This window comes from Protopterus annectens, chromosome 7.part0 (genome assembly GCF_019279795.1).
Source record: "Protopterus annectens isolate FY-2018-M chromosome 7.part0, PAN1.0, whole genome shotgun sequence".
Classification (NCBI taxonomy): Eukaryota; Metazoa; Chordata; order Ceratodontiformes; family Protopteridae; genus Protopterus; species Protopterus annectens.
Genome location: NC_056739.1, coordinates 418,608,778 through 418,623,026, shown reverse-complemented (window position 1 = coordinate 418,623,026; position 14,249 = coordinate 418,608,778). Strand labels below are relative to the sequence as shown.

At 41.6% G+C, this 14,249-nt stretch overlaps 1 protein-coding gene across 1 annotated transcript in view; it reads left to right on the top strand.

Annotated features, from left to right (window-relative positions):
- SRRT (serrate, RNA effector molecule) overlaps positions 1-14,249 on the top strand; it is a gene marked incomplete in the record, with an annotated part of 984,080 nt that overhangs the window by 67,057 nt on the left and 902,774 nt on the right. The window contains 3 exon segments of the mRNA XM_044077005.1: positions 2,864-3,033; positions 4,203-4,360; positions 9,917-10,021. Coding sequence (XP_043932940.1) covers positions 2,864-3,033; positions 4,203-4,360; positions 9,917-10,021 — 433 coding nt within the window.

Sequence of the window (14,249 nt, the reverse complement as noted above, 5' to 3'; positions counted from 1 at the left end):
ATTGTCGCCCCTGGTGGGGGTGTGGATAAGTTGATCTGGGCATTGGAATTTATGAATTCCAGAAAACACTGAGCGAAGGAGTTTGTACACGAGTAGTTTTCCCAGTTAATGGTGGGGTAGTTGAAATCGTCCATTATTAGGGTGTTTGGTTGAACCCTGATATTTTCCAATATATCAAGAAAAGAGGAGTGGAAATCCTGGGGGCATGGTGGGGGGCATCTGTAGCAAGCTACAATTTGGATTGCACTGTTGCCCAGAGTTAGTTGCACTTGCATAACCTCTGATGCATTATGCTGCGCAACTAGCCTGGAGGTGTGGATATCCATAATGAATATGGACAGATCTCTGCCTTTGGTGTTCTGGTCCAGGATAGATGGCCGAAAAGTGTGGTATGAGTTATAGCCTGGTAATGCATGGGTGCCCTCTACCGCTTTGAAGCAGGTCTCAGTCACTGCACAGATATCGATGCTCTCCATTTTTGAGAGTGCCTCCAAATGAGTGCATTTCGAGATTTAGACTTCTAGCATTGAGTAGCATTACCCTCAGATTTTGATTGCCTGTCACTGTTATGGTGGTGAATTTGTCATTTGAACCTTGCCTAAAAAAGGCACTATAGGGGAGGCAAGAGCCTTAGCTAGTATCCGGAATCCCAGGGACGACAGGTGCAGGCCATCTCTGGCAAAGCATCGTGGTCTGTCGACCATGTCGTCCCAGGCAGACAGCAGATGCTGGATCACCTTAGAATGACACCAGAAGCTTAACCAATTGTTGAAGTCATTAATTTTGTCCTTGTACTGTGGTATTATTTTGGGCGTTGGCAGGATGCTACTCAGGGCTAGGGTCATACCTGCCTGGGCTACAAGATCGTAGAGCTCTTCCATGTCTCTTTTCATGTAGTCCAGGGAGGTACGTCTCTGGTCATTCACACCAACATGGACAGTGACAGAGTCATATTTGTACTTGTTGTGGGGTGACCTGAGTGCGTGGGTTGTGTAGCGGATCCTGGCACCTGACAGGCAGCTGACAGTAACCTTCTACTTGTTTAGCCTGGTGACTGGGACATCAGTGTGCCTGACTGTAGAGTCACGTATGACTAGTGTGTTGGGTACGTCGGTTTGCCTTATGGGCTGCGGTTTATTAGCTAGTCAAGTCTGTGTATTGGTAATACTGTTTTGGCAACATTATTGCCCCTTTGCAGACTTTACACTGACCTTTGTTTTACCTAGTCTTGTTTTCAGAGATTTCTGTCACCTCTGTTATAGAAATTCCTGCACTGCCAGGCTACCATTCCTAGATAGTTTGTAAAATTGGGTGGTTGAGTCTACAGCAGAGTTATTCTGCTGGATTCAGACTTGGCATGTGTAGGAGACAGCACGTCTGTGAGTAGGAAAAATTGTTATTGTATCATTCCTACGTTTTAAGGTGAGAAACGTGTGTATTTGAATTGATGAAATGTATGTTTATGCAGTTAAACTGATGAATTCTGTTTTCTGTCCACTTGAGTAGCATGTTCGCAGTTCCAGTAAGAGGTTGTAGAAGGATTTTAAATTTGGGCCCCTTAGTTTTCAGGCTTGTGGTCAGGTGAACTGCAGTTAATACTTGTTAGCAAGGTAGGTCCACTGGACATGCAGTCCCTTTACAGGGGTGCCCTGGGAGCAAAGCCTGGTTAAGTGACTTTCTCTGTGTCTCACGTTAGACAGTTGAATGAAATGTTGCCTGGCTGCATGGTTGAGTTCAGACAGCAGCTAGTCTAGATCTTTTTCACCAGACAAAATGTGTTGACTCTGCATAAAGTGATGCCAGGGGAGGAGCTTATTTCAGAGCAGAGATGCCCAAACCTTTATGTATGCTGCCTATTGGTGGTATCTGGCTGTTTTGGCCTGTACTGGTATCATTTCTGAATTATGACCACTTTTCCCTGAAAGGAGCATGATAGTGACCATTACATCTTCTTTCATGCTGTCCTGTTGCACATACAGTTGATACTTTACTGGTTGAAGTAAGAGGGAGAAGTTGTTTTCATTTGGATGCTTTCTGTAGTAATTGCTCCTAGAGCTGCAACTTCCTGGTGGTTGCCATTTGAAAAGTGAAGCCTTTGCTTTCTTGTCTTGTTACAGTCCTATATATATTTGATGAATCCACTGCTTGCAGTAAAGTAGTCTGTGGGGCCTAGTGTGCTAAGAGAAGTTGCACTTCAGCTGGGCAGCCCTTAACTTGGTTTGCTTTAATCTTAGCTCCGTCACTCCAGTCTTAAGCACGGCTTAGCTCTAGAAAGATTTTTCTTAAACTAGACTATATGTTCATAATGTATTAGAGTTTTATAATACGTTTAAAATGTAAAACTTTAGTTCTAATATGAAAAAGGAAAGCCTGTAGGAACACTTTACAGTAAAATGCAGATAGGTTGTAGATGATAGACTTGGGACTCTAGGAACTGCTGTTGAAAACAATGCAGAAGTTTTTGTAGTATAGTTGTGTTTGTGGGAAATTGTGATAGTGGATCTGTCCTTGGAATCTGGTGCTGCACTCCCACGGAGGCAGATGCTAGACTGTATTACATTTTTTAACTTGACTTCCAGCTGTCTGCTTGCTGGCACTGGTGTAGCTGTAAAGGTTGTAACCAATTAATCCTTGAGCCAGAGAATGAGGAGGTGCTAATATTTAAGGCAGGTAGAACATGGGAAGTGAAAGGTCCAAGGCAAAACTACTTGGATTTCAGATATACGCTACAGTTATTTGTGTCTTTCTGCCAAAATTTCTAAATGAGGCACAGTCTACATTCCTTCTTTCTCTGTTTTGCATGCATTCATTCTTTGTCTTTGGATCATTGCACTGATTGTTTTTTCCCTCTGTCCGGATTAAGGTTTCGTTCTAAATACCACCCAGATGAAGCTGGAAAACGTAAGCAAGAGACACAGAATTGGCTTCGTAGCAGGCTCAAAGTTTTCAATGAACTCTTGGAATGCGGTGCTTTTGACAACGTCAGTTTGGACATTGACAAAGCTAGGCCACTTGTCAAGTTATTAGATACTGGTATGTAAATTTTTCGTGGGATTCAGGAAGCCATATTTAAAGAATGGAGCACTTGTGAAGAGTTTTTATATTTAAAAAAATCTGTTACATTACAGAACTTGGGTTAGATTGTGAGGGTGAGTTGTGGGTGACTGCAGTGGTAATTGCGAGGTGTTGAAGTCTGTCCAAGAAGGTAGTGAGTGGACTGTTAAAGCACTTCAAAAGCTAGTCTGGGTAGCAATGTTATGAGACTTGAACTATGCATCTTCAGTTTTCCAGACTGTATGTGTACAAGAAGTTCTAAACATTGTGCTGACTTAAAATTTGTAGTGTATCTGCACGTTCTACATTATTTTGGTAATTTTGAGGGCATGTTTGCCTCATGGGCAAATGTTGGCACATTCTCCATATGCTGCAATCTAGCCCCCCACCCCCAACAGTAGCATCTACTGATATCTATTCTGGTGTAAATTCATGTAGGCATCTCTTGTTTCACAGGGCTCAATGGTTAGGCGCACTACTGTTTTCTATTTTCCCTTTTTATGACATTTTATGTTTTACGTAGGCACACAATTCCACACCTACATCCTATTTCCTTAACAGTTGTCCAGATAAGTCTATAGATTATTGTTTAATACTGTAATTATGCAATAGATTATTGTTTAATACTGTAATTATGCATTGCACTTCCATGGTGAAAGAAAAAAATATTATATACAGTCTTTTGCAGTCCTTGCCCCAGAACTTACTTTTTTACTCTCTTCTTGAGTAAGGCTTAGTAATGGGACGGATATCTTATTTTATGCATCTTAATTGATTTCAGCACACTGTCTGTAATTTTAATAATTCTATACTGATCCATGTATACTTCACCCGGGTCTGTATGTAGTGTTTTATCTCAGCTGAGTGAGAGAGAGAGATGAGCACACAGGAGAAACTAATGCTCCTGCAGTGCATTTACCATGTTGCCGAATGTGGCTGTTCTGGTTTGGTTCCATTTCGTAACACTTGAAAGTCCAAGTCTGGTTGTGATTTGCTGCCAGTTATTTGATGGATTTCTGTCTGTGTAGTTAGCAGTGATGGAGACTTGTGTTTTTATATGAAATGGCACTGTGGGTAGCACAGGTAAATCAAGCAGCATTTTATCCCCCCTTCCTATTCATACTTCCATTTTATCTTTATTGTAACAGCTGTGATAAAGTTGGAAGGGGGCACAGATATTGACCTAAAGATTTTGGATCAAGAAGAGGAGGAAGAAAAGCAGGAGAAACTAGAAGCTGCAAAGAGGGAGGAAGCTCGAGCTGCAGAAAGCGAAAAAAAAGCATCTGAGAAAGAGGAAAGTAAAAAGGTATTTGTTTTGATCCTGGATGTAAGACTGACAGACAAGTTCTGTTATATTTGGAGTGGAAAAGGACTATTCTGAACTGTAATTTATATATTTAATTTAATTGGGGGAGCTGTATTATTCTGAGAATCGGTTCTTGACCGACAGGTAAAGCCTTGAACTAATAATTTGTTCATATCTTCTCTGTTACTAACTTCAGCTTCTTGATTGATCTGTGGTTCAGGGTATGTTAAGATGGGGGGGAGCTGGAGCTATGGCTGTGGGATAATGGCAGCCCTGGTGGTGATATTTGGGGGGGGGGTTGAATGATGGAAATATAAAGTTGTGAGTATAACTGAAATGAAGTTTCACCTTGACTGCATTACCAAGACTGGTCAGAGGAATTTTTCTTAAACTCTGGTAGTAAATGTTGTGGTAAGAAATGCTTTTCTTCAGCTGGGAATGCGTGGAAAATGTGCATTTTATTACCTTTCTTGATCACCACAATTTTTAACTAATCGGCATGTTTTTTTTCTGGTTACCAGAGTTTTAGGACATTATTTGTAAAATTTTGTAGCTGTTTTTCACCTTGTAATGAAGCAAGTACATTGTTTTGCCTTGTATTTCTGCAGTGCAATCTAGGTCCTGCTTCATCACCTGGGTCTCTGTGATTGAAACTGTGTTGGAGAGCCATATTAGAGGTTTAAGGATTGTGGAATGTCTGAGTGGAGGACTCTTGAAAAATGCAGATTCATTTCAGAAAGGGTTGATACCACCAGGATTTGGTAGGTGGACCCTGGCCCCTTCTGACCAACTTCATTTCCTTGGATTCCCTTGAAAGTTAGATGTCTTTCTATTCTCGTGTTGAGGTATTCATAACCTTGGAGTTGCTGCCTGCAGCACCGGGCATCCGGCCAGTATACCAAAGGTTTAGAAACTGGGGTACGTGTGATGTTGCATGCAGGGGCCATAAACTGACTTTGGCTATATCTGTGATGTTTGCACGTACCCATCTCAGAACTTTTCTGCCTCAGCAAGATTCAGATGTCTGGTTGCCAGCTATGCAACCTGGCATTTGCTCAACATCGGCCTTCTGATTCTTGATAGTTTACCGGCTGTTCGCACTGAAATAAGTACTCTTGTGGGATTTTTTCAGACGTACATATCTTCTAAGGCAAATCCTGTATAAAGATGCACACGAGCAGTGTTTTATTTTGTCTAGGGGAGACCCACGATTACAAAGCCTGCATCATTTGCCAAGCTTTTTTTCTGCAAACCCTTAGAAGCCACCTGGTGGCTTTAAAATTGTATTCAGAAAATCAGTGCCTCAGACGGTTGGTGTCTGGCATGGAAAATGGAGCAGGCACCTCGGAGGAGACGCCTAGGAAGAAGGCCAAGAAACTTAGATCTAATGCCCTAGCTGCGCCTCAGTTTACCGTTGATATCCTTGAGACGAATATCAGCCCAGGATCATTCCCGGTGTCTGGTATTGCACAGCAACCAGGAACTGAAAAGGAAGCCAGTGCTGCGGATACTTGGAGTACATCCATTGAGGTTTTTTTAACCATCAGAACCTGATGGTGAGGGGGAACTACAGCTTCTGGCTTTGGAGGGCCCTGCTACTACTTCATCCTTGACATCCCCTACTATGATGGCTCCTAGGCCCACTTCTTCCACTCCTTAAGGCCTTTAAGGCTGTTCAAACCCAAATCCCCCAACCAGGCCTTCTAATTGCTGCTCGGGTACTGTCTGAGGAGGAGTCTTCCTTGGATAATTCCTTAACTTACTGCTCCCAGTTAGACTCCCCCAAAGATTTTGTTAACCTTGAAGAAGAGTAGTCTTACTCCCGACTCCCCTGGAGAAGATTTCTCCTTTTGGAGCTACCATTTTTCCACTTATGCAACATTTTAAGTGGGAACTGTCAGATGTCTTTGACACCAAAAATAAATACTTTGAACTATTGCAGATGGAGCAGCCCTCACCATCTGCAGTCCCACCTCTGCTAGCAGCAGATTTGATGTAGTGGCACATTGCTGTGACTCTAGTGCATAGCCTTCTGCTTCTAAGAGACCAGACAGATTCTACAAGGTGTCTGCAAAGGAGCAGTACCTTTTCAAAAATCCTCTTACAGACTCTGCAGTCATTGCAGTGTCACCTGATAAGTCCTCCAGGCAACTACCTTCCTCTTCCCTGTTTCCAGTAGATAAAGATAGCAAATTTATGGACCGGTTAGGGAAGAAATTATATACTTCCTCCACCTTGACCATTAGGGCTATAAATCATTAGACCTATATGGCCAGGTTTGCTTTAGATTCCCTCACCAAGGCCTCTTCTCTCCTGTCAGATATCCCAGAATCTCCTGCTAAGGCACAATTAAGTACCCTTATTTCCACAGTCTCTCAAGTGAACCAGATGTACTAATGCAGCTACGACACTGTGGAAGCTTCTTCTAAGTCTGCTGCTACTGGCTCTGTATTAAGGAGATTTTTATGGTTGAGACTTCAGCCTTTGCCTGTGGATGTCCAAGCTAAGTTGTTTGATGCACCCTTGGACAACAAAGCTTTATTTGGAGCAGCCTCTGCAGAGCTGTTAAAAGTCTCTACAGGAGTAGTAAAACAAAAAAGGGTCACCAACAACAACATTTTTATTAACAAGTAAAATTAAGTGCCTTTGTTTACAAATGTCAGAGGCTTCTTCAGAATAAAGTTCAGGTACACAAGTACTCCTTTTATCCCTCTAATAAAAAGCCACACTTCCTAGTTAATTGAAAGCATGTGATACCTAAAATCTCAAATATTTGATTTCCAAACTGTTCCACGTATCTGTTAACATTATTATTCCTACAAATTCCCCTTATTTCCAAAATTACACATCCATTTAAAAAACTTTCATAAATTCCTCTAACTTAAAATATTTAAAAAGGGTGCAAGCCAAATATACTTCAATAGAATTGATATGTTAAACACTACTGCCTAGGGATATAACATAAACATAGCTTTTATGTCTTGGGGCACTCTTAATAGAAATAACATCATAAGAGTCCAAGAAATCCAGATGCCTGACACTTTAGTTGCCATTTCATTTCTATAAACTCCAGAAAAAGTGTCAGATGGTTCCCCCTCAGTCCCAAATCCACCTGGTCAAGAATACAAAATTTAAGTGTGTGATTCGTTCTCCCTAGTATGTCTCCATAAAACAGTTTTGTCTTTTCTCTTGATACTGTATATATGTTGATAAATTCTCTCCCTAAGGCTTCTAATAGTCTTACCTATATAGAAGCCTGGGCATGAATGGCACTTTGCAATGTAAACTACTATTCTTGTGCCACATTGATACTTATCCTTAAACTTTGTCAGCCTCTGGGGTGACCATCATACTTGTACCCTCCGCTGTGTATTTACACTGCCCACAATGACCACATTTCACAGTACCCCCACTTGTAAACTTGCCTATTGGTCTTTCTAGATAAGTTTTATACACACATTTTTTCTGTACACTATTATGGGTTTTTCTCCCATCCTTTTTAAATTTTCATTGTCTACTGTGAAAATATTCCAATGTCGACTAATGACAGATCTAATTTGTTCAAAATGCAGGTTGTAAGGAAATCTAGTACAAGGAGAAATTACTTATTGAAGCGAAAAAGATTCTCCCATTGGTGCCTCAAATGAAAATGGACCCATTCCTAGTTTCTTTTCCACTGGTCCTTTACTATCTGTGTGAGTTACTACATTCAAGACTGACCTACTCATCAGTAAAAGTACACCTCACCTCTGTTTCTGCTTGCCTTCCCTTGACTCCACCTCTAGCTTCTAGGTTGGAAGTCAAGCTGTTTTTGAAAGGGGTCTTTCACATAAGACCCCCTCGTAAGCCTATTCCTCCTCCTTGGGACCTTAACTTTGTGCTGGAAAAGCTTACATTAGCCCCCTTTGAGCCAGCCCACTCGTCCACCCTAAAATTCTGTACATGGAAAACAGTCTTGCTACTGGCCCTTACTTCTGCCAGGAGGGTTTCTGAGATCCAAGCCCTTATGGCTTGTCCGCTTTATCTTAGTTTTCATAAAGATATGGTTTGTCTCAGAACTAACCCTTCTTTCATGCCAGAGGTAGTTAATGAAATTTCCTTAAACCAGACAATTAATCTCCCTGTCTTTTACTCTTGGCCACAGAACTTCTCAGAAAGGGTTTTGCATTCCCTGGATGTTCATAGGCAACTGAGATTCTACTTAGACGAGGAAAAAACCTGTCAGACAGTCTGACCAGCTTTTTGTCTCCTTCCATCCTAGGGCACTTGGCAGGGCAGTGTTTAAACCCACAACTGTCTCTTGGATTTCTAAGGCGATAACCTTTTGCTATTCATATCATGGAAGGCAACTGAATTCACATGTCAAGGCCCACTCCACCAGAGCATCTTCCTCTTCAGCAGCCTTCAAGGGCATCTGTTACGCCTCTGTCCTAGAGGTTGCAACTTGGTCTTCTGTACATACCTTTACAAAGCATTACAAATTGGGATATGATGATCTGAGCTAGAGCAGGGTTTGCTAAGTCCATCCTGCGGTGTCTCTTTGACTGCTTCCCTACCTACCCCCCATGCAACTTCCTAGAGAGTGGTGGTACTCTCTAAGGTTATGAAAACTGCAACATGAGAGTAGAAGGATATAGAATAGTTGTGTAAGAACTTACTATAACCATAGATTCCTTCTCTTCCATGTTGCAGTATTCAGTCCCACCCACCACCCCCTTATTTCTTGGACATACTTATAACACTGTTTTGGTGTGCCTGGGGAAATTTTGGTTTGGGAATTTTCCTCCTGCTCCTGGGGTCATTCTCTATGTGGCAGCCAATTTCCAAGTTGGGTACATGCAGACGTTAGATATAGCCAATGGCAGTTTATGGTCCCTGCATGCAGCATTGCACGTGTCCCAGTTTCTAAACCTTTGGTATACTGGCCGGATGTCCGGTGCTGCAGACAACTCCCTAAGATTGTGAATACTGCAACATGGAAGAGGAGGACATCTATGGTTATGGTAAGTTCTTGCACAACTATTCTATTTCTGCATTTTGATGTGCTAAATAATTTACATAAAAAAGAACTGGAGGTAGCTGGGCAGCTCCAGTATTTTATTTTTGGCATAATTTGCCTTTCTCTTGCTATTTCTTTTCTCACAGCTATGGTAGTGTATTTATGGGCAGGTTTATAAAATTCATGAGCAAGGGTACGGATAGTAATCCTTAGTTTTTAGGATGCATTTGTGACTGGACTGTAACGGTAGTCATATCTATGCCAGTCTTTGCAGTCTTTAATCATAGTAATGCTGATGATTAGCAGTCAGTGTTTCTTTCCCGCATCCCAGTACATTGCATGTTGTTCAACAACCATTGCCTTTGGTAGGAGGACAGAACAGGCTGTCTGGTGGAGTAGGCCTCTTCTGAGTGAGAAACTAGTACTGCCTGTCCTGAATGTCTTTGTGTGCTGTTAAATCTTTTCACAGAATAGAAAGTAGTGCATTGAAGTTTATTTCCAGCAAGCAGCTATTCATTTTGTCTGTAAGTATTTTTCTTGCATTCCCCAAAAATAAGGTGGAAGGTGATGAAGGAACGGAAGATAAGCCGAAGCCGCCACCAGAGGAGGAGAAACCGAAACCCCCACCAGAACCTCCAGAGAAAGAGACAGAGCCCAAAAAGGTAAGTTGAAGTGGCTGTATTAAAAGCAGCACTGTCACAGGTGGTAAAGACAACAGCTTTGTATGTTGCAGTTTCCTGTTGTAGAATTATGTTATCTAATATTGTAGACCATTTGTAGGATGTGCAATAGTAATATGAACATTAAACAAATTTTGAGCATATACCCATCTCCTTAGATATGATTGTCATTTCTTTGTCCCATCTCTTTCCAAATTTTCTTTCTTTTTTTATTATAGGGTTTTTCTCATAAATTTGAGTAGATACTGGAGAACAGCCTGGGAACTCAGTAATTTCCATGTACTATCTTTCTGCTTTACAGTAGTGCAAGGCACATCTTTCAATACCTCTTTCAGGTACTAAATATTTCCTTTCTTAACTTGTTTTTGGCCTCTTGCTTGCACATCAGAAGCTGACAGTAAAGCATTTGTCCAAAAATCACAGATTTTGCTTTCACACTGCAATTCTCTTTTTCTTTCTTGATTGCCATGTATGCTGTCTGGTGTAGTTTTTTTTTTTTAATCCATCTTTTGTGCCACTCTTCATAACATTTATTTATGGGTCAGCAATAGGTTGTTAAAGTAATATTTGAATAACTACACACACTCTGCCTATTTATATCTACCAGAGTCCATCAAGATGCATCTGAACACCATGGTTTTGGGTGACATTTAACTACCCATCCGTTGTTTGGGTGAATTATTCGTGCTCAGATTCGCTTGCCTAAAGACTCCTCAACTTAGTTAACTCCAGTGCCCTGGACCAGCTGGTTGACACCCCCACAAGGGGTACCAACTTCCTGGATCTGGTGGTACCAGTATGGGTGACCACTGTAGCACCCCCACTATGAGGTCTTTCCTGGTGAGATCTGACCACAAATGAGTCTCATTCGAAGTAATTATCGCACCTGATCCCACCCCACACCCAGCAGCAACTAAACTAGAAAACTTCTTCAAAGCAGATTAATAATCTCTTATGGGAATGTATAAATAGCTTTACTGCATCTCTCCCCACAGATGGAACTGGCAACTATGCAGACTTCTACACCAGTGCTTTATACAAACACCCATATGGCTGCATTGATTCGGACCTACCCAATAGTATCAAAACATGCTCCTCAAGAAAGAGCAAACCTGCCTGTTGGATAACTGCCATTAACAGGTTTTACAGTAAGAGGAAGGAATTGCTGCCCAAGTGCAAGAAGGAGCGAGCCCTAAACTGGAAATGCTCCCTCCTCTGCTTAAACAAGCAATTAAGACTTCTTGTGAAGTCCTCCAAAGCAAACTACAAATCCAAATTATCTTCCTCAACTAAGGACAACCATAAGGCATTCTTCAGTTACCTCCATAACCTAAAAGGAAAGGCCCAGATTTGTGTCAAACTGGTAGTTGATACCACATGTACTGAGCCTGTGGACACAGCTAACCTGTTGGCCGACAGGTTCTGTGAAAACTTCACTACCTTGTCCCTGCCACACATACCCCCTACCCTGCATCTCTAAGAGCAGGTTATAAACGCCCTCTCGAAGGCCAAAAACACAGCATCTGTCTAACCTGATAACGTCCTGGGCTGTATCCTACACGGGCTCCAACAAGAATTAGCAACACCATTGGGTTCTCTTTTCTAAGCACCGGCTTCATCCCACTGAATGGAAAACTGCCACCATTATTCCCTTGCACAAAGGTGGTGCTTCCACTGACCCCAGGAACAATAGACCTGTTAGCCTGATTGGCCTTATCTGCAAGGCTGTGGAGCAAATCAACATGGACCTTACCAACAAAGATATAGGTAATCTCTGAACACTTGACCCTACTCATTTAGGATTTGTCAAAGGGAGATCATGCCTGTCTTCTTTGAGACAGTCACCAAGGCCATGGATTGGGGGGGGGGTGCATACAGCCTACCTGGACTTAGCCAAGGCTTTTGACACTATCCCCCACTCTGGCATCATTGACAAACTCACCTAGCTAGGTATCAACCCTTATCGTTAGATGGGTTGCCGACTGGCTCACTGATGGAACACATGTATTCAAAATAGGGAATCCACCTACAAAAGCAGATCTGCAACCAGTGGTGTTCCACAGGGATCAGTCCTGGGACCTCTACTGTTTTATAATCTATTTCTCCGAGGTACAAGCAAAAGAACTAAAGGTCTGTGGCTGACAGTTTGCTGATGACTGCAAACTGGGAGCGGTCATAGAATCTCTAGATGATGTCAACATCCTACAGGAGGGTCTTAAACAAATGATTGGTGCCAAAGTCATGACCTTAAACTCTGTCCAAAAAATGTATTATCATCCCTTTCGGTGACAGCAATGTTCCTGCTAACTACCATATCAATAGCAACACCCTAAGTATCTACTAAGTGATGCGAGACCTGGTCACATGGGTTGACAGCAAATTACCTTTGATCACCATGTCTCCACAGTGGTAAGAAGGGTGTTCTGTATTGCTCATGTCATAATTAAGGACATTGCCTCCAGAAGAAGTTATAACCCTTCTGTACTCTTCCCTCAACAGGACAACAGAGTACAACGTCCCTTTTGGTTTGTACATTTCCAACTACCTGCAGCAATTAGGGAGACCAGAAAGGTTCCTCGCAAGGAAAATTCAAGGTCTTCAGCATCTGTCTTATGAGGATCATCTGATATCACTGTCACTTTATTCTGTTTCACACAGACTACTCAGAGGCGATCTCTGCCTTGCATGTAAGGCAATCTCTGACCCTGCTTTATTGGAAAAGCAGCATATCCGCAAGTCAAATGGTACACTGGTTACTTGCTGTAAATATCTTAACCTGTTTTGTGACATTAATAGAACCTGCTGGAGGGAGAGATTTGCCTCCCAGAGGTTACCACAGCTTTGGAACAGACTCCCACTTCATGTTAAACAGAGCAGCTCATTGCTAGTCTTCAACTGCAGTCTAGACAATTGGATGGGTAATGGTAAATTCACCCCAGGGACAGTGGCAGTAGGTGCTGATCATCGAAATAAGGGTAGAACTTGGCTAGGCTTGTTAGGGCCCTAGGGCCATTAGCCTAGTAAATTCATATGATCATATAATATTGCAGTTGTTGAATGGAGAAAGATGGTTTATGGCAGGAAAGAATGGGTTTCATTCGACAATGTCAAAACTTTGATATACTGAAAGTATTGGCATTGGGGTTAGGAGCACTTGTGTGCGCTAGTATTTGTGGGTAGGATGAGAGTAAGGACTGGGTAAGAGGATAGATTTAGTGTTCAGGTGTTTGCATGTTAGTGTAATAGCTAGGTAACTGGGTAAATTTAATGTTTTGTGTATGTTGAGACATGTGGTGTGTGTTTTGGATAAGTGATAATGTTATGGAAAGAGTTTTTGTAAGATGGGATGTAGGGTTAGGGTTTAGCACATATTGTTAAGGAGGTGCCATATCCATATATAACCCTAACCCCACCCCACACCATACTTTAAAAAAAATAAATAAATCCATGTAACACTGTCACTACACAAGACAGATTAATGCACACAAACACACACCAATACACATTGCAAACAAAGTCTAACCCCTTAACCAACACTGACACTAACTCAAAAATACAGTCACTGTCATGTAATCAAACAACACCCATACTCTTATCCTAACCCTAATAACCAAACACACTCGCACTAAACCCCTTCCAATCCCAACTCTTCTGTTTTGGAGAAATGGCACATTGAAATATCGGATTTTTGACTAGCCAGTAGTTCATTAATCTCCTAAGTCCCCCCACCTCTGTATGAAATGCATCCTTTTTTTGTTTTTGCCAGTTAACGTAATGTGAATAACATTTGCAAGAATCTTTTATAGTCCATGTAATCCTCTCAGGTTCATAAGTAGTCTTGCCTTCCACTGCAGTAAGAGTGCTAGCACCAGTAACTGCTTTCCATACCGTTCACTTTTAACAGTTCATGTTAACTGCCCTATTCACTCAGAGTTCAGTTTCTTGCCCTTTGATGCCTTGATTTTTCCCTCACCAACACACCTGTTTCCTCTCTGCTTTCTTTAAGTTTACACCCTAAACCTGTTAAGTGTGTTTTTTTTCTGTTTCTTTCTGTTAACATTTCCATACTTTTTTATTGCTTTTGAACAGTAAAAGACATCTTTATATTCCTTACTACACATTTTTGGTGGTGAAATCAAAACTCCTGTTTCTGTCAGTAATACTTTTTTCCATTTCTAAAATTTTGAGTACAAAACTTGAGTAACATTTT